The sequence below is a fragment of the Salmo salar genome, chromosome 13 (genome assembly GCF_965601325.2).
Source record: "Salmo salar chromosome 13, fSalSal1, whole genome shotgun sequence".
In the NCBI taxonomy this organism is placed as follows: domain Eukaryota; kingdom Metazoa; phylum Chordata; class Actinopteri; order Salmoniformes; family Salmonidae; genus Salmo; species Salmo salar.
The window spans coordinates 12666929-12686306 of NC_138303.1; the positions used below are offsets into that span (position 1 = coordinate 12666929).

A 19378-nucleotide genomic window follows, 5' to 3' on the forward strand; every position below is an offset into this window, starting at 1 on the left:
TTGGTTATTGCACTTACGCACTTCAGAGTAGGCGCTCCCTAACGGAAATATGCAAATAAATGCTATAAAGTGTCAACAGGATCTCACTAGTTCATGCTTGGTTCTGCTCACCTCCTCGTTTTGTCCAATGTTGTTCATAGAGCTACTGGTGTGGAGCAGCTGATGTACAGTTGAAGTCTGAAGATTACATACACCTTAGCCAAGAACTTTAATTGGTGTTGGACTTGACCATGTTGTCCTGCAGGAGACATTCGGATAGTTAAGAGGGGTGGAAATAGGTAATGCTGTAACGTTGAAGGCTTTCAGTAACTGGAAAGCATTGGATATGCAAGAATATTAACGTTTTTTTTTTTAATCAGCTGCATGGCTCTTCCAGCCTCGCTTGTTGCTGCTTTGTACTGAGCCATGACGATATCTTTGAATCAGAAAAAAAAGTAGCTAAATGCCACAGACAAATTTTCTTTGCAACAACCAAACACCGCTTTATAATGTCCCACCGCAAAATGCACTCGTAGATACCGAGATATCCTCGTTTCATAACACCAGCAATATCTGTCTCGGTGAAGTGCATTCTGGGTAGTGTGCGATCCTGTTTAAAAAAAGAAAAGAAAAAAAACACTTCCGGCTGGGTTTCAAAATAAAAGTACAGCAGCAGCTGCTTGCATCTACTAGTGATGGGCATTCGGACTCTTTTTAGTGAGCCGGCTCAATCGGCTCCGTTCACGTAAAAGAGCCGGCTCGTTTGGCTCCCAAACGGATTAGATTGAAGCTCTCTCTCCACTATTTATTGTATCTGCAGTGAGGATTCATCCTCTTTCGATCATTCTTTTGTAAATTATCTACAGAAAAACGTTTGTTTTGTGCTCAAAAAGCAGTAGTAGCAGTATGCAAATCAGGGAACCAAATGAACGGCTCTTTCATCGATGCGGTTCGGTTCCCAACGTTCACCAAAAGAGATCCGTCCAAAAAGAGCCGTTTGTTCGCGAACGACCCATCTACTGCGCTGACTCTGCTGATGGTGACAACAAAGCTGTTTTGACATGATGCTCACTGTACCTGGCGCCGGAATTATCATATTATTTGCTTGGCTCTCTCCAAGTTACGCTCTCTATTTTCACATTGGGGAGACGGAGAAAAAATGCTTTATAGAGGAAATTCCAGATGAAACTATGGTTATTGGTAAGTTAGCTAGCTATGTTTTTTTTAGCGTTAGCTATAGCTGGTTAACGTTAGCTAGCTAGTTAGCTAGCTGCTTCTGGCTCATAGGCTATTTTTATTCAGTCAGTTAGTGCATGTCTGTCTGTCATTGTCGGATGGATGAAAAATATCTATCACATGGTTCTTAATAAATAAAAAATAGTTTTTGAGCTAGCTACAAAAGATGAGAAGATGATTTAATGTGTTGAGCCAGTGCTGTGTATTGTTATTTGAGATGGGAGTATGTCACCTATTCAGGATATGAGGAATAGTTTACATAAAATTATTTTATTTGTCAAATATCATCTCTCTATTATTAGGGAAATACAGGACCCAGCTGTGGGACAAGCAGACCGGATCGTTCCTCCCAGCCACCCCTGGCCTTGGAATGCATGTGGAGATCAAAGATCCAGATACTAAGGTCAGTCCATCAATGAGAAAAGAGATTAGATGTAATGTAATCTCGGGTTAACCCAGAACAACAATTTAGCGTAATTTACATTGTCAGTCCATGAGAGATTAGAAATGAAGTTACCACACTCTCAAATGTATACAGTCACTACAGTTTGTATATTCATAAAACTTGAATGACCCTCAATGAGGCAATTAATTTTGCATCACACAATACATATACACAAGAAAAAAAATCGAAATATCACATCTTCATGCACACAATGCCTCCACGTATGTTTCATCGGCATGTCTCTATTTCTCTCCAAACCCTTCTTATTCTAGATCATCCTGTCTCGTCAGTACGGGTCAGATGGACGGTTCACCTTCACATCCCATACACCAGGCGAGCATCAGATCTGCCTGCACTCCAACTCCACCAAGATGGCCCTGTTTGCTGGTGGCAAACTGGTATGAGTGGGATGTGTTGCTCATATAGAATGGGTTGTTCAGAAAAGGTTTCTGCTCACAACAACAAAAACACCTCCCATAAAGCAGTAAATACACTGAGTATACAAAACATTAAGAACACCTTCCTAATATTGAGATGCACCCCCCCTCTCCCTTTTGCCCTCAGAACAGACTCAATTTGTCAGGCCATGGACTCTACAAGGTGTCGAAAGCGTTCCACAGGGATGCTGGCCCACGTTGACTCCAATGCTTCCCATAGATGTGTCAAGTTGGCAGGATGTCGTTTGGGTGGTGGACCATTCTTGATACACACAGGGAAACTGTTGAGTGTGAAAAACCCAGCCGTGTTGCCGTTCTTAACACACTCAAACCGGTGCGCCTGGCACCGACTACCATACCCTGTTCGAAGGCACTTACATCTTTTTTCTTGCCCATTCACCCTCTGAACGGCATACATACACAAAAGTCTGACATTATAACCTTGTGTTCTATCTTACAGAGAGTCCACCTGGATATTCAGGTTGGTGAACATACCAATAACTACCCTGAAATCGCAGCAAAAGACAAGCTCACAGAGCTGCAATTAAGAGCTCGACAATTACTGGACCAGGTAGAACAAATCCAGAAAGAGCAAAACTATCAGCGGGTGAGTTGAAAGATAAAGTCTACATTTTGAGTTGAATAACTAAGCCACAACATATATGATAATACATCTTGAAATGTATTTAAACATGTCATACAAATCTGTGTTGTGGAATGTCTATCTCTTCACAGTATCGTGAGGACTTCTCCTTGTCTTTCAATGTTCTAGTGACTGTCTCTCTTCACAGTATCGTGAGGACTTCTCCTTGTCTTTCAATGTTCTAGTGACTGTCTCTCTTCACAGTATCGTGAGGACTTCTCCTTGTCTTTCAATGTTCTAGTGACTGCTCTCTTCACAGTATAGTGAGGACTTCCCCTTATCTTTCAATGTTCTAGTGACTGTCTCTTCACAGTATAGTGAGGACTTCCCCTTATCTTTCAATGTTCTAGTGACTGTCTCTTCACAGTATAGTGAGGAGTCCACTATACTGTGAGGAGACAGTCAATGTTCTAGTGACTGTCTGTGTCTCTTCACAGTATAGTGAGGACTTCTCCTTGTCTTTCAATGCTCTCGTGACTGTCTCTCTTTTAACAGTATCGTGAGGAGCGGTTCCGCATGACAAGTGAGAGCACCAACCAGCGTGTGCTTTGGTGGTCGATAGCTCAGACGCTTATCCTCATCGTCACTGGCATCTGGCAGATGAAGCACCTCAAGAGCTTCTTTGAGGCCAAGAAGTTGGTGTAATGCTCACAGGCCATCACTGATTGAGTTCAAGACAGGCATCACACCCATACAGAGCTGACTGGCAGAGAGACATGGTGTTGATGTGATTTAGTAGAGATGCTTAAAAGGGCAATTCCGCCACTTTCAACCTCAGTGTACATGTGTGAAACCAGCGCATTTGTGGTTAAATAGATAAGGTCCTAAAAAAATGCTTTTCTGTGGATTAAAAGTTAAAAATGTGATTTTCCAAACCTGCAATGAGTTTCTTGCTCCCCATGTCACTACAAATCTGTTTGAAAAGTTTAAAAAATGTTTTAACTTTTGATGTCATCGGATAGAACTTTACTTAATTTTTTTTTAGTAAACATAGAAATGTGCCATTTCACATATGTTAACACTGGTATTGTGCTGGAGATAATGAATGAGGTTGAGAAGTGGTGGAGTTGCCCTTTAAATGGGCAATCTGCAGCTGAGGGATATAGGGCTGGAGAAATTTAACCACTCAAACTTTTAGTCACAGCTATAAATTCAAGGACTGACCAACTATGAGATCAAAATTGTTTGTTTACATTTACTTTGTTTATAAACATTGGCATAAAACAAGCTTATATTTTAGGTTCTGATAGGGTACAACAGTTGAACTAAACTCATGAGGCATTTGTAAGTTATTCTTCAAGAATCAATGGGTACATATTAATTTCCAAGTCTAAAAATGTATGTAGCAACTGCAGATTGCCCCTTTTTAAACCTGGGAAGCAAATGAATTGAGGCCATCCAGTGTGTTTTGTATTGTCCATTATTATTCAGTGATTTTAATTATTGTGATAAGTAAGCAGCACCTGTGTCCATGTTGTTGTATTAGGTCTACTGCTGTGTAGTTGTTGTATAAACCTTGTTGGACTGTACATATAAGCAGTGGCAAAAGTAAAATTTCATTTTGTGTCACTTTGGACTAAGCAGTAAGATCCATATTACTAGTATTTTGTAGATCTTGGTCTTTCTGAAAATTGTATACTTTTGGTTTAAACACTTGTATTTGGACTATATTGTGTTTTAGTCTACAAACATGATTGTAACATAGCTAATAATAGGGATATCTTAATGACTAACCTGTTCACGTCCAAACACCAGTTCACAAGTAGAATGGCATCCACAACCTTACCTTCTGTTGAAGAGCTGTATCATTCCAGAAAACATGCCATTATTTATATTTCTAGAGGTCCAAACAGCCCCATTTTTGTAAAAATTTTAAAGACCAACTAATCATTAAATCAGGCGCAGATTAAATTTGAATGTTGTGAAATGAATGCCCATCATAAAATACCCTTGAGTTATTCAAAACTGAACAGGGGTTTAGGTTACAATCTAGATATCAGTAAGATGCGAATACAATATTTAATGACAATACTGTAGTGTTATAACAAGGAATAAAGTCACAAGGTTTTCATTTGTCATTATTAAGGTTTTTACTTTTGGTTGGCTGTCATTTCAATGTACTCAATAAAAATGGAAAAAGTATTTGATTCCCATCTGTGGTTCTTTGTTTATGGAACATTCATTTACATTTCCTATTAAAAATGTAACACAACAGTTATTTTCAATAAATATTTTATTGCTTGTCACCTTCCTCAGTATCAATTTAACCCTGTATCTTGTTTAAGTGAATGTTTTGCAATACAATTCACTGAATGTGATCATTATCACCCTTAGTTATGGATTTAGTTTTACATTGATGGTAACTACAGCATTATTGTTCCATAATAACTATAGGATAGAAAATCTCATAACAGAACAAACTAAACTATTTCCTCTTTGCATAGGTTCATTCTTAAATCTTTTACTGCACCAACAAATAATTCAGACCAGAAGAATCACTGACATCACACAAAATGAAATAATACGGCAACGTAAACATATGGTATGAATCACTCTTTACCTGCCGTTTTCTAATTTGGTTTATCAATTATAAAAACGTCAAATTTCTGACACCATACAAAACAATTTAATCGACTCATAATACCATACGTCATGATAAGAGTCGAGAGAGTCGACCTCTGCTTGACTCTCCAAATGATCTCTATTTCCGTTATCGTGTAAAACGGTATCTATTGAATCTAGGGTTGGCACAATATCAAGATGTGAGGTAGGGAACTTCTTATATCCAATACCATCAATTGATTAATGAGAATCTATGTCTAATGTGAGAAGAAGTTTGTAATGTCAACTTAAAAGATCGAACGTCATCTAAAAATGCTCAAATAAATGAATGGGTTTTGTAGAAAACTACTACATCAACCAAAGACATCATAAAGACATACTGTGGAAACTTGCTGTTGTTTTTTTCTCTCCAGAAAATCTCATAAAATACTAAATTCTTTTCAGCCCGTTGTGAGTGTAGGAAGGAGAAACGTCACTGTTCTGTCACAGTGAGACGCTCCATCTTCTTAGCTGTCTCTTCTGTCGGAACCTTGGACTTTTTCTCTGGACTGGGAGTGGGAGTGTTGGGATAATCCCTATTCCCAAAAATAGTACTACCCACTCGCACGTTGGTTGAACCCACCTCAATCTAAAAGGAGGAAATGGAAGAGGAGATATACCTCAGAAGGGTATAACTTATTCAAACAGCATGAGCATTCGAGTTGCAAATGGGTAGCCTAATCAATATCTGATAATACAATATGTTAAGAACATATTGTATTAGCCATTGAGAAAATTGGAACAATGGAACTTACCGCGTGTTCGAAGTCAGTGGACATGCCCATACTAAGCTCCACATCTTCAAGCGGCAGCTGTAGACTGGCACACACTTCCTGTCGCCGACTCAGCAAAGCCTGGTGGGTGATGCGCAACAGACTTAACACACACACCTATAGATCTTTACCAAAAGCCTTAACATAAAACATTAGGGTAATCATAACAGTCAAATACCTGAAAATCTGGGTTAGGGCCATCAGCTAGGTCGTAGCCATAGCGACCAATGGTCATGAGTCCGGAGAAGTGTAGGGCAGAGCATTTGGATAAAATGTGTTTCACTGTGGTCACGGTCTCATCAGGAGGCAGTCCATGTTTACCTAGAGGTAATATACACAGTGTCCAAAACATTACGAACACCTGCTATTTCCATAACTTAGACTGATCAGGTGAATCCAGGTGAAAGCTATGATCCCTTATTGATGTCAATTGTTAAATCCACATCAAATCAGTGTAGATGAAGGGGAGGAGACAGGTTAAAGAAGGAATTTTACGCCTTGAGACATTTTTAAGCCTTGAATATGTGCCATTCAGAGGGTGAATGGGCAAGAAAAAAGGTTTAACTGTCTTTGGTTATGGTAGTCGGTGCCAGGCACACCAGTTTGTGTCAAGAACTGCAACGCTGCTGGGTTTTTCACATATCAAGAATGGTCCACCACCCAAAGGACATCCAGCCAACTTAACAACTGTGGGAAGCATTGGAGTCAACATGGGCCAGCATCCCCGTGGAACGCTTTCACCACCTTGTAGAGTCCATGCCCCGAAGAATTGAGGCTGTTCTGAGGGCAAAATGGGGGCGGGGGACTCAATATCAGGAAGGTGTTCTTAATGTTTTGTACACTCCGTGTAGAACAGTAGTTCATGTATCTGTCTGTGAAGCAGGTTGACTTCATGATTGTTGTCCTTGAGGCAGAACTGAGTGATTTCTACTAAATGGGCCAGCTGCAAAGTCAAAATTGTCTAGATAGAAATGTTTAAAAAAATATATAAAAAATTGGCTTTTTGGTCTTATTTTAAGGTCAGGGTTAGGCATTAGGATTAAGGTTAAAAATCTGATTTTATGACATTGTGGCTGTGCCAGCTAGTGACCTCTGCAGTGCTTCCTCCAGTACATGAGTCATCTCAATAAATGCCAACCTGCATGTGTGTGAACCAAGGGTTGAAACCGGTTCAGAAAACAGAACCAAAAACCGGAAAATAACAAAATTATTTGAGGAACAGAACCCGAACCGAAAACGAAAGTGATCTATGCTGTTCTGGAACAGAACCGTTATTTTAAAAGCATGGGAACCGGTTAGTAACATTATTTCACATTCCGAGCATTTTATTCCAGTCCCACAAAAATCGCAACAAAGCACCTATGCAAAGCCCTCACTCTGTTACAAAGAAACTTATTCCAGCATCTGCCTGCCAGTTAGAAATCTTTGCCAGTCGGTCTGTGTATATGCTACCTGCCCCTCCCCATGTAAGAATATGTTACTGTAGCCTACTAACAAAGTGTAATTCAGAAATTAGAGAGAGATGTTTAATTAGAGATGAATTTACTTTTTCAATGCTATTTGATACTATAGTTACCATGTTTCACATTGGATTTATTAACTACAAAAAGGTAAATGTTTTATTTCAAATTCTGGTGCCGCTCTGCACACACAAGCTTGTTAGCTAGCTAGCTCTGTCTGGTCCAACGTTAAACCAACTAGGTAGTTCAAAGATATTAAAAGTTCCTCCATAGAAGCCGCTGCTCCGTAGGTATAATTCTGTGGGCCTAATTCAGATAATGCTTGTCATAACAAGATGCCCAGCGCTTCTAGGCAAGCTTCCTCCATCCTCACCCTTAACATTTCTGATGCATCTCATGTCCTACACTGTGACTGGCAGCACAGTGTGTGTTTGTCTTTCAATAGGATTAAACCATGCTTTCACTGCAAAATGTATTCTTAACGGCTTTCCTATACAGATTAAATCGCTTATCCACTCCACAGCAAACTGCTCTATCTGCACTGATTGGTAATTTAATAACGAGCTTCATGTAAAAATACATGTATATTTCAGAGGTTTAAAAAGGAACAGAAAGGAAAGATATAAAGTGGTACTTTTTTGACGGTTCGAACCCGTTCAGAACTTTATTTTCCTGGTCGGAACAGTGTAACGTAACAACAACAACAAAAAATGATGGTTCTGTTCAGAACAAAACGAAGAAAAAAAATGTTAGGGTTCCAACCCCTGGTATGAACACTTACTTTCCTCCCCACTGGTGTTGATCTGAACCATGATCTTTAACGTCTGCGTACTAGCTGTTCTCAACCGCAGCCAGGAGCTGTTTACCTTGTCGGCCAACTTGACAGAGTCCACTGTCTCCACCATGAACAGGTTTGGTACACCTGTGGGAAGTGTGTGAGTAGAGTTAAGATATGCCGGTGTTACTAAAGGCTTCTACGGAATGCTGTTCAAAAGCTTGCTTTTTGACAAGGACCGCTGGGTACAGGGAGTTGATGTTGATGTTAACAGCTTTAGAGATATGGAGGTATAACATGTTGCACAAGATGTGACATATTACTTACCCAAAAGTTTGTTGACATTATTCTTCTGTAAATGGCCAATAAAATGCCACTCGATTTCTGGGCATGATTCTAAAATCTAGGTTAGAACAGAAATATAATTTTTAGCGGTTGCTGGATAGACATATTACATATAGTAAAGAATAAGGTGACTTAAACCTTTGAACAAACCTGAGGATTTGAGGCTTTGTCCACAAGTTCATTCACCTAAAAGTGAGGGGTAAAATGAAAAAAAAAAAAGTCAAGCCGCAAATGTCTTCACACTACTAATAAAGGTTTTATGTGGAACTGTACAACATGTTCCCATCATGTATATAACGTATGCCATTTATCAGACTTTTATTATCCAAAGCGACTCACAATCATGCGTGCATTGATTATACGTATGGGTGGTCCCGGGAATCAAAGCCACCATCCTGGCATTAAAAGCGACATTCTCAACCGACTGAGCTACAGAGGACTTTTATGCAAACTCTCAGTTCCATTACATCACATAAGACTCACTGGACGAAGAAGTCTTCTGTACGGGGGAGTTTTGTTTCAGAGCCCCGACACTCAATCTGAACATTAACACGCGTCAAGGATTTTATGTTTCACATCAACAATAAATAATTTTCTAAAAACAAAAAGGTTACATTGATACACACCTTGATAGGGTTAGTGTTCCCACACGTCCATATCTCCATGTTACAGCACTTCTTTACGGAAAAAGGACAGAAGAGAAGAGGCGACCACCTGTGCTAATTAGCTATCTAGCATCCTACCAACCACCTGTGTGGAAGTGTAACTCGGGAAGTGTAGTAGAAGTGTGGTTTCGTCGGATGAAAGCACCCATAGCTGTATGGATCTGTAACTGCTATAGTGTAGTTTAGTAGGATGGAGGCTCCATAGCTGTATGGATCTGTAACTGCTACAGTGTAGTTTAGTAAGATGGAGGCTCCATGGCTGTATGGATCTGTAACTGCTACAGTGTAGTCAGGGTTGGGTAGGTTACTTTCTAAATGTAATCTGTTACTAGTTACCTGTCCAAAATTGTAATCAGTAACATAACTTTTGTATTACCCAAACTGAGTAACGTAATCTGATTACATTCAGTTACTTTTAGATTTCCTTCCCCTTAAGAGGCATTAGAAGACAAAAATGTATGTTAGCAACTGAACAACATCTATTGCAGGATAAATCAATGTTAAAGTTTACATAGCTGGCCATATATGTATGTTAAATTTTACTTTATGGGTTGGTTATGTAGGCTTCTTCTAACCCATTGCTTTCTACTACATACTATTATAGGATTAAATTATATCTTTACCATATTATATATAATTTATTAATCCAAAAATGGATGTAGCAACTACAGATTGCCCCTTTAAGTTTATCAAAAGTGTACATAGAGAGAGGTTTTTGTTCTTTATTTTGGTTAGGCCAGGGTGTTACATTGGGTGGGCGTTCTATGTTCTTTTTTCTAGGTTGGTTTGTTTCGTTGATTTTGGCCGTGTGGCTTCCAATCAGGCACAGCTGTAGTTTGTTGTTGCTGATTGGGAGTCACACATAAGTAGCCTGTTTTTCCTTTGGATTTTTGTGGGTGATTGTTTCTGTTTAGTGCTTTCTGTTTCGTTGTTAGTACCTGACAGAACTGTCAGCTGTCATTTTGTCAAGTGTTCTCTTTTTGTATTAAAATTCATTCAAGATGAACACATCCTCCGCTGCACCTTGCTCTAATTCTGACGACGGCCATTACAACAAGTTTGAGCATGTGTCCATTAGGACTTTTTATCAGCATGAATTAGATTGAGCAATAAAAGCCCCACTTTTATCCCACAGGCTGGGATCTGCACTATGCAGCTGTCGCAAGAGAGCATTTTTCACTGGCTGTCCACGGGTTTCAAAAACAATTATCGATAGGCAGCTTAAACTCTTTGAATTCAACCATTATTGGGTTCAAATACACACTTACATTTGTGAACAGCCATCCACAACCACAATCCGTAAGGCGCAAATAGCTAAATTGGAGAGCAGCAGCGTGATTCACATCAACGCGCTATGTAGATATCAATAATAGTGATGTCAGTATTGTCGTAGACTAAACCACTGCTGTCATTCTTACCTCCAAGCGTTTATTCAAGTTGGATGCCGACAGCAGTCACACCATTGAAAGACATAGCTTGGACTGTAGCCTACAAAAGCCTACTCCTGCTCTTTTCCCACGATCCATCAAACACATTTGGTGTGTCATCATAGTGGTCTCTGACTTGTGTTCAGACTCCCTCAGGTGGAACAAACTTAAACTTGCGCCTTTTTTTCAATGCTGATTTGAATGTCATTGAGAAAACAGAAGTGTCAAAGATTTTTTTTCCCCCAAACATCCTTTCAGAATTTAAAAGTAATCCTAGAAGTAATCATCTAGTTTTTCAAAAGTATCTATAATCTGATTACAATATTTTTTGCTGGAAACGTAACGGATTATAGTTACTGTTTTATGTAATCCCTTACATGTAACAGATTACATGTAATCCGTCACTCCCCAACCCTGAGTGTAGTTTAGTAAAATGGAGGCTCCATAGCTGTATGGATCTGTAACTGCTACAAAAAGTGTATCTTTTTTATTTGAAGGATTGTTTCTCGCTGATGAAAGATGAGGGCCATATATTCCGAAAGCAAAACCGCATTCGCAAGTGATTATTATTGCCGTTTCTAAATGTTAAAACAGAGCGTCGTGATTGTAGTTCACATGAGTCAGTCGGGGGCAAAGCTAATGGCTTAAAACTGTAGGGAGAAGACAGAATGCCACCTAGAGTTTGAGCGCTACAGAGGACCACGGTCTACTAACGGAACTACAGAGGACCATGTTCTACTAACTGAACTACAGAGGACCATGTTCTACTAACTACAGAGGACCATGTTCTACTAACTGAACTACAGAGGACCATGTTCTACTAACTACAGAGGACCATGTTCTACTAACTGAACTACAGAGAACCATGTTCTACCAACTGAACTACAGAGGACCATGGTCTACTAACGGAACTACAGAGGACCACGTTCTACTAACTGAACTACAGAGGACCACGTTCTACTAACTGAACTACAGAGGACCACGTTCTACTAACTGAACTACAGAGGACCACGGTCTACTAACGGAACTACAGAGGACCACGTTCTACTAACTGAACTACAGAGGACCACGGTCTACTAAAGGAACTACAGAGGACCACGTTCTACTAACTGAACTACAGAGGACCATGTTCTACCAACTGAACTACAGAGGACCATGTTCTACCAACTGAACTACAGAGGACCATGTTCTACCAACTGAACTACAGAGGACCATGTTCTACTAACTGAACTACAGAGGACCACGTTCTACTAACTGAACTACAGAGGACCACGTTCTACTAACTGAACTACAGAGGACCACGGTCTACTAAAGGAACTACAGAGGACCATGTTCTACCAACTGAACTACAGAGGACCATGTTCTACCAACTGAACTACAGAGGACCATGTTCTACCAACTGAACTACAGAGGACCATGTTCTACTAACTGAACTACAGAGGACCACGTTCTACTAACTGAACTACAGAGGACCACGGTCTACTAACGGAACTACAGAGGACCACGGTCTACTAACGGAACTACAGAGGACCATGTTCTACTAACTGAACTACAGAGGACCACGGTCTACTAACGGAACTACAGAGGACCATGTTCTACTAACTGAACTACAGAGGACCATGTTCTACTAACTGAACTACAGAGGACCATGTTCTACCAACTGAACTACAGAGGACCATGTTCTTCTAACTGAACTACAGAGGACCATGTTCTACCAACTGAACTACAGAGGACCATGTTCTACTAACTGAACTACAGAGGACCATGTTCTACTAACTGAACTACAGAGGACCATGTTCTACCAACTGAACTACAGAGGACCATGTTCTACTAACTACAGAGGACCATGTTCTACTAACTGAACTACAGAGGACCACGGTCTACTAATGGAACTACAGAGGACCATGTTCTACTAACGGAACTACAGAGGACCATGTTCTACTAACTACAGAGGACCATGTTCTACTAACTGAACTACAGAGGACCATGGTCTACCAACTGAACTACAGAGGACCATGTTCTACTAACTGAACTACAGAGGACCATGTTCTACCAACTGAACTACAGAGGACCATGTTCTACTAACTACAGAGGACCATGTTCTACTAACTGAACTACAGAGGACCACGATCTACTAACGGAACTACAGAGGACCATGTTCTACTAACGGAACTACAGAGGACCATGTTCTACTAACTACAGAGGACCATGTTCTACTAACTGAACTACAGAGGACCATGTTCTACCAACTGAACTACAGAGGACCATGTTCTACCAACTGAACTACAGAGGACCATGTTCTACCAACTGAACTACAGAGGACCACGGTCTACTAACGGAACTACAGAGGACCATGTTCTACTAACTGAACTACAGAGGACCATGTTCTACTAACTACAGAGGACCATGTTCTACTAACTGAACTACAGAGGACCATGGTCTACCAACTGAACTACAGAGAACCATGTTCTACCAACTGAACTACAGAGGACCATGTTTTACTAACTGAACTACAGAGAACCATGTTCTACCAACTGAACTACAGAGAACCATGTTCTACCAACTGAACTACAGAGAACCATGTTCTACCAACTGAACTACAGAGGACCATGGTCTACCAACTGAACTACAGAGGACCATGTTCTACTAACTGAGCTACAGAGGACCATGTTCTACTAACTGAGCTACAGAGGACCATACTCTACTAAATGAGCTACAGAGGACCATACTCTACTAAATGAGCTACAGAGGACCAGTCAGTGTACAATACTCAGTAAAACACTCACATAGTTTTCACCAAAGTTGCGATGTCCTTTTCGGTATGCCTCGATCACCATGTCAGGTGGTTTCGTCTTACTTACAGCTACCAGGCGGGGCGGCACCACGGGCAACGTCTTGAGTGGGAGAGCAGAGGAAAAAGAAAAGCAATAAAATATATTGTAAATAAATGATGTGTTATATGAACCCAGCCGACATCTGAGGCTCATTCAGGAAGACATATTGGGGCACACAATACAGAACAGGTATGCCTCATGTAGAAAACTATATTGTACACTCCTGAACGCAACCCAGATATGCTGTCCAAATGCACTTATTTTAGCATGCTGGCATTTCCTTACAATCAAGATGACAGAAATCTGAAAGGGTCGTCTTTGTCTGTCTACACTGTATTATGTTTCATTGTTTGTCCAAGATGGCATAGCAGTCAATGTCTTTTTGTCCTCGTCTTGTCGTGTCCCATGTATATATATTTTTTCTTTGCATATATTTAAAAAAAATAAAAATAATTCTTAACCTCAACATACTCTCCTGCAATCCTCCTCACCCAATGTGGTATGGATCTGCTATTTCTTTACTTCTGAACCGGAACCCCAACAGAAGCTAGCCAGCTAACTAGCTACTAGCCAGCTAGCTGTCATCAGCTACCATTAGCCCAGACAACTCTCGCCAGTCTGCACAGTGCGACTCAAACCAGAGCAAATCTGACGTATTTTTCTCCATATCTCCAGATTCCTACCGCAAGCTCTGAACCTTTTCACCTGGATCATCGCAGCTAGCTAGCTGCTATCCGAGTGGCCACTCCTGGCTAACATCTCTGTCCCGAAGCAAGAACCAATTAGCCTGGAGCTAGCCTTGCTAGGCCCATCTCCCGGCTAGCCGAAGAGGTCCATCAGCCACTCCTTGGGCTATAATACCTATTTTGTCAGTCGGCCTGGACCCCCGCCGACCCAACACGACTGGACTCCCGACGTAATTCGCCCAAGGGGCTTTATCAACTGGCTCCTCCGTCTCAACTTCCCCTGAATGCCCATCTGCTAGCTGTCTAGAGCATATCGGACTATTAGCTTAAGAGGCCCATCGGACAAATTCTTTGGCCACTATACCTATTCCACCAATTGGCTTGGACCCTTTTACCACACGGAGCCCTGCTGATCCACGACGACTCGTCTGCAGACGTAACAGCACGAGGGGGCTACAACAGACTTTCTTCGCCGCGACGTCTCTCTAAGGCCCTTTTGCTAGCCTGCTAGCCCCGGCCCACTAGCTGCCTGAATCGCCAAGTCTCCGGCCCGAACCACTCACTGGACCCCTATGATCACTCAGCTACGCATGTCTCTCCCTAATGTCAATATGCCTTGTCCATTGCTGTCTTGGTTAATAATTATTGCCTTATTTCACTGTAGAGCCTCTAGCCCTGCTCAATACGCCTTTAGTTAACCCTTTAGTTCCACCTCCCACACATGCAGTGACCTCACATGGTTTAAATTATGTTTCTAGGGACATTATCTCTCTCATCGTCACTCAGTGCATAGGTTTACCTCCACTGTATTCACATCCTACCATACCTTTGTCTGTACATTATGCCTTGAATCTATTCTTCCGCGCCCAGAAACCTGCTCCTTTTACTCTCTGTTCCGAACGTAATAGACAACCAGTTCTTATAGCCTTTAGCCGTACCCTTATCCTACTCCTCCTCTGTCCCTCTGGTGATGTCGAGGTTAACCCAGGCCCTGCAGTGCCTAGCTCCACTCCCGTTCCCCAGGCCCTCTCTTTTGATGACTTCTGTAACCGTAAAAGCCTTGGTTTCATGCATGTTAACATTAGAAGCCTCTCTAAGTTTGTTTTATTCACTGCCTTAGCACACTCTGCCGGCTTAGGAAGACCACCAAAACCCCAGAAATGTCCATCCCTAACTATAAACTTTTCCAACAAGATAGAACTGCCAAAGGGGGCGGAGTTGCAATCTACTGCAGAGATAGCCTGCAGAGTTCTGTCTTACTATCCAGGACTGTGCCCAAACAATTTGAGCTCCTACTTTTAAAAATCCACCTTTCCAGGAACAAGTCTCTCACCTTTACCTCTTGCTATAGACCACCTTCTGCCCCCAGCTGTGCCCTGGACACCATATGTGAATTGATTGCCCCCCATCTTTCTTCAGAGCTCGTGTTGTTAGGTGACCTAAACTGGGACATGATTAACACCCCGGCTGTCCTACAATCTAAGCTTGATGCCCTCAATCTCACTCAAATTATCAATGAAGCTACCAGGTACAACCCCAAATCCGTGAACACGGGCACCCTCATAGATGTCATCCTAACCAACTTGCCCTCTGCTGTCTTCAACCAGGATCTCAGCGATCACTGCCTCATCACTGTCAAACGCTCCCTAAAACACTTCAGCGAGCAGGCCTTTCTAATTGACCTGGCCCGGGTATCCTGGAAGGACATTGACCTCATTCCGTCAGTAGAGGATGCCTGGTTATTCTTTAAAAGTGCTTTCCTCACCATCTTAAATAAGCATGCCCCATTCAAAAAATGTAGAACCAGGAAGAGATATAGCCCCTGGTTCACTCCAGACCTGACTGCCCTTGACCAGCACAAAAACATCCTGTGGCATACTGCATTAGCTTCGAATAGCCCCCGTGATATGCAACTTTTCAAGGAAGTTAGGAACCAATATAGACAGGCAGTTAGGAAAGCAAAGGCTAGCTTTTTCAAACAGAAATTTGCATCCTGTAGCACAAACTCCAAAAAGTTCTGGGTCACTGTAAAGTCCATGGAAAATAAGAGCACCACCTCCCAGCTGCCCACTGCACTGAGGCTAGGAAACACTGTCACCACCAATAAATCCACGATAATTGAGAATTTCAATAATCATTTTTCTACAGCTGGCCATGCTTTCCACCTGGCTATCCCTACCCCGGTCAACAGCCCTGCACCCCCCACAGCAACTTGCCCAAGCCTCCCCCATTTCTCCTTCGCCCAAATCCAGATAGCTGACGTTCTGAATGAGCTGCAAAATCTGGACCCCCTACAAATCAGACGGGCTAGACAATCTGGACCCTCTCTTTCTAAAATTATCCGCCGAAATTGTTGCAAACCCTATTACTAGCCTGTTTAACCCCTCTTTCGTATCGTCTGAGATCCCCAAAGATTGGAAAGCTGCCGCGGTCATCCCCCTCTTCAAAGGGGGAGACACTCTAGACCCAAACTGCCACAGACCTATATCTATCCTACCCTGCTTTTCTAAGGTCTTCGAAAGCCAAGTTAACAAACAGATGAGCAACCATTTCGAATCCCACCATACCTTCTCCGCTATGCACTCTGGTTTCCGAGCTGGTCATGGGTGCACCTCAGCCACGCTCAAGGTCCTAAACGATATCATAACCGCCATCTACAAGAGACAATTCTGTGCAGCTGTATTCATCGACCTGGCCAAGGCTTTCGACTCCGTCAATCACCACATTCTCATTGGCAGACTTAACAGCGTTGGTTTCTCAAATGACTGCCTCGCCTGGTTCACCAACTACTTCTCTGATAGAGTTCAGTGTGTCAAATCGGAGGGCCTGTTGTCCGGACCTCTGGCAGTCTCTATGGGGGTGCCACAGGGTTCAATCCTCGGGCCGACTCTTTTCTCTGTATACATCAATGATGTCGCTCTTGCTGCTGGTGATTCTCTGATCCACCTCTACGCAGACAACACCATCCTGCATACTTCTGGCCCTTCTTATGACACTGTGTTAACTAACCTCCAGATGAGCTTGAATGCCATACAACTCTCCTTCCGTGGCCTCCAACTGCTCTTAAATGCAAGTAAAACTAAATGCATGCTCTTCAACCGATCACTGCCCACCCCTGCCCGCCCGCCCAGCATCACTACTCTGGACGGTTCTGACCTAGAATATGTGGACAACTACAAACACCTAGGTGTCTGGTTAGACTGTAAACTCTCCTTCCAGACTCACATTAAGCATCTCCAATCCAAAATTAAATCTAGAATCAGCTTCCTATTTCGCAACAAAGCATCCTTCACTCATGCTGCCAAACATACCCTCGTTAAACTATCCTACCAATCCTTGACTTCGGCGATGTCATTTACAAAATGGCCTCCGACACCCTACTCAGTAAATTGGATGCAGTCTATCACAGTGCCATCCGTTTTGTCACCAAAGCCACATATACTACCCACCACTGCAACCTGTATGCTCTCATTGGCTAGCCCTCGCTTCATATTCGTCGCCAAACCCACTGGCTCCAGGTCATCTATAAGTCTCTGCTAGGTAAAGCCCCGCCTTATCTCAGCTCACTGGTCACCATAGCAGCACCCACCCGTAGCACACACTCCAGCAGGTATATTTCACTGGTCACCCCTAAAGCCAACTCCTCCTTCGGCCGCCTTTCCTTCCAGTTCTCTGCTGCCAATGACTGGAACAAACTGTAAAAAAAAAAAATCACTGAAGCTGGAGACTCATATCTCCCTCACTAGCTTTAAGCACCAGCTGTCAGAGCAGCTCACAGATCACTGCACCTGTACATAGCCCATCTGTAAACAGCCCATCTATCTACCTCATCCCCATACTGGTATCTATTTTTGCTTCTTTGCACTCCAATATCTCTACTTGTACACTCATCTTCTGCACATCTATCACTCCAGTGTTCAATTGCTATACTGTAATTATTTCACCACTATGGCCTATTTATTGCCTTACCTCCAGTATCCTACCTCATTTGCACACACTGTATATAGACCTTTTTTCCTACTGTATTATTGACTGTATGTTTGACTATTCCATGTGTAACTCTGTTGTTTGTGCTGCACTGCTTTGCTCTATCTTGGCCAGGTCGCAGTTGTAAATGAGATATTCTCAACTAGCCTACCTGGTTAAATAAAGGTGAAATAAAAACAAAAGTGTGCAGCTGTGAATTTGCCTGAATAATTTAATGAACCCTGGCTGGAATTGACAGTAGCTCCATCTAATTTCTATGCATGTGTGGTCTGATTCCGTCAATTTGAATTTTGGAAGGAGTCTACCAACTTCTAGTTTACCTAGTGTTTTCGAATGGTGGTGGGATGGTTTCAAATGAACCAATCAAAACGTTCATCCCTTACGATCAGGAGTGAACGGAAGTTGATGGAAGAAATGTTTTGCAACGTTTACATCAAAATGATAAAAGCAGCAGATCGTCTACAACCCTCCACGCGCAAACCGGTTGCATGCATGCAGCGCGCGCCTTTAAAGAGTTTGCCGTAAAATAATCAGTATGTAATGTGAATGTTATGGTGTGAGTCCTCAATCCAAAGGTTGGTGTTTTTCCTTGCATAACTGGTCCACCGACCCTCGACACTTATATAAGCCCATTTCTCACGACATGACCATCTAAAGTAGATACACCGGTTCTTCCCAAGATTAAATTAAACTGGATTTACCTTGGGTCGACGTGCCGCGGCTTGATTTACCCTGTCTACCACCGCTTGTAACGCTTTTCCAACCTCCTCCGACATTCCTACTTTCCACATACCCTCAATCTACCGACTGTGCGTAAGCAACAGCGAGGTGATCAACCTGTCAAAATAAAAGTCCTTTCTATAGCATAGAAAGCTTGTGTGAGGTGAGAGGGCGACGCCTTGTGTTGACTATTGATAAACCATTCCGCGTCAACTCAATCTAGTGCACACTAACTATCCAGCTGGGTGTTTGTTGAAGAACTATGAGACTGGCCCGAAACCAGAAATGATTGACTTCCTAAGTAAATCCATTAGCTGCACCTGTCACTTGCTCATGGCGGCTGAGTCTCCATATAACAATGCTGA

At 42.1% G+C, this 19378-nt stretch overlaps 2 protein-coding genes across 6 annotated transcripts; one reads left to right on the forward strand and one right to left on the reverse strand.

Annotated features, from left to right (window-relative positions):
• The first annotated feature begins 969 nt into the window (after window positions 1-969).
• Window positions 970-4882, forward strand: tmed4 (transmembrane p24 trafficking protein 4). Its single transcript, XM_014134417.3, has 5 exons — window positions 970-1179; window positions 1518-1618; window positions 1933-2058; window positions 2558-2704; window positions 3236-4882. The coding sequence occupies exons 1-5, from the start codon at window positions 1041-1043 to the stop codon at window positions 3383-3385; spliced, it is 663 nt and encodes a 220-aa protein (XP_013989892.1). The 5' UTR covers window positions 970-1040; the 3' UTR covers window positions 3386-4882.
• On the reverse strand, window positions 4816-19152 carry plpbp (pyridoxal phosphate binding protein). Of its 5 annotated transcripts, XM_082959654.1 has the most exons (10): window positions 18995-19098; window positions 17896-18001; window positions 13573-13680; window positions 9321-9371; window positions 8845-8880; window positions 8677-8752; window positions 8356-8496; window positions 6293-6435; window positions 6097-6195; window positions 4956-5930 (listed from the first exon to the last, which is right to left on the reverse strand). In XM_082959654.1, exons 3-10 carry the CDS (start codon window positions 13621-13623, stop codon window positions 5775-5777), a joined length of 753 nt encoding a protein of 250 aa, XP_082815780.1. In that variant the 5' UTR covers window positions 13624-13680; window positions 17896-18001; window positions 18995-19098; the 3' UTR covers window positions 4956-5774. The 5 variants fall into 5 exon arrangements, with proteins under 5 accessions (NP_001135276.1, XP_082815780.1, XP_082815779.1 ...); XM_082959653.1 differs by lacking the exon at window positions 17896-18001 and having other exon boundaries at window positions 18995-19152; XM_014134401.3 differs by lacking the exon at window positions 9321-9371.
• Between the last annotated feature and the right edge of the window lie 226 nt (window positions 19153-19378).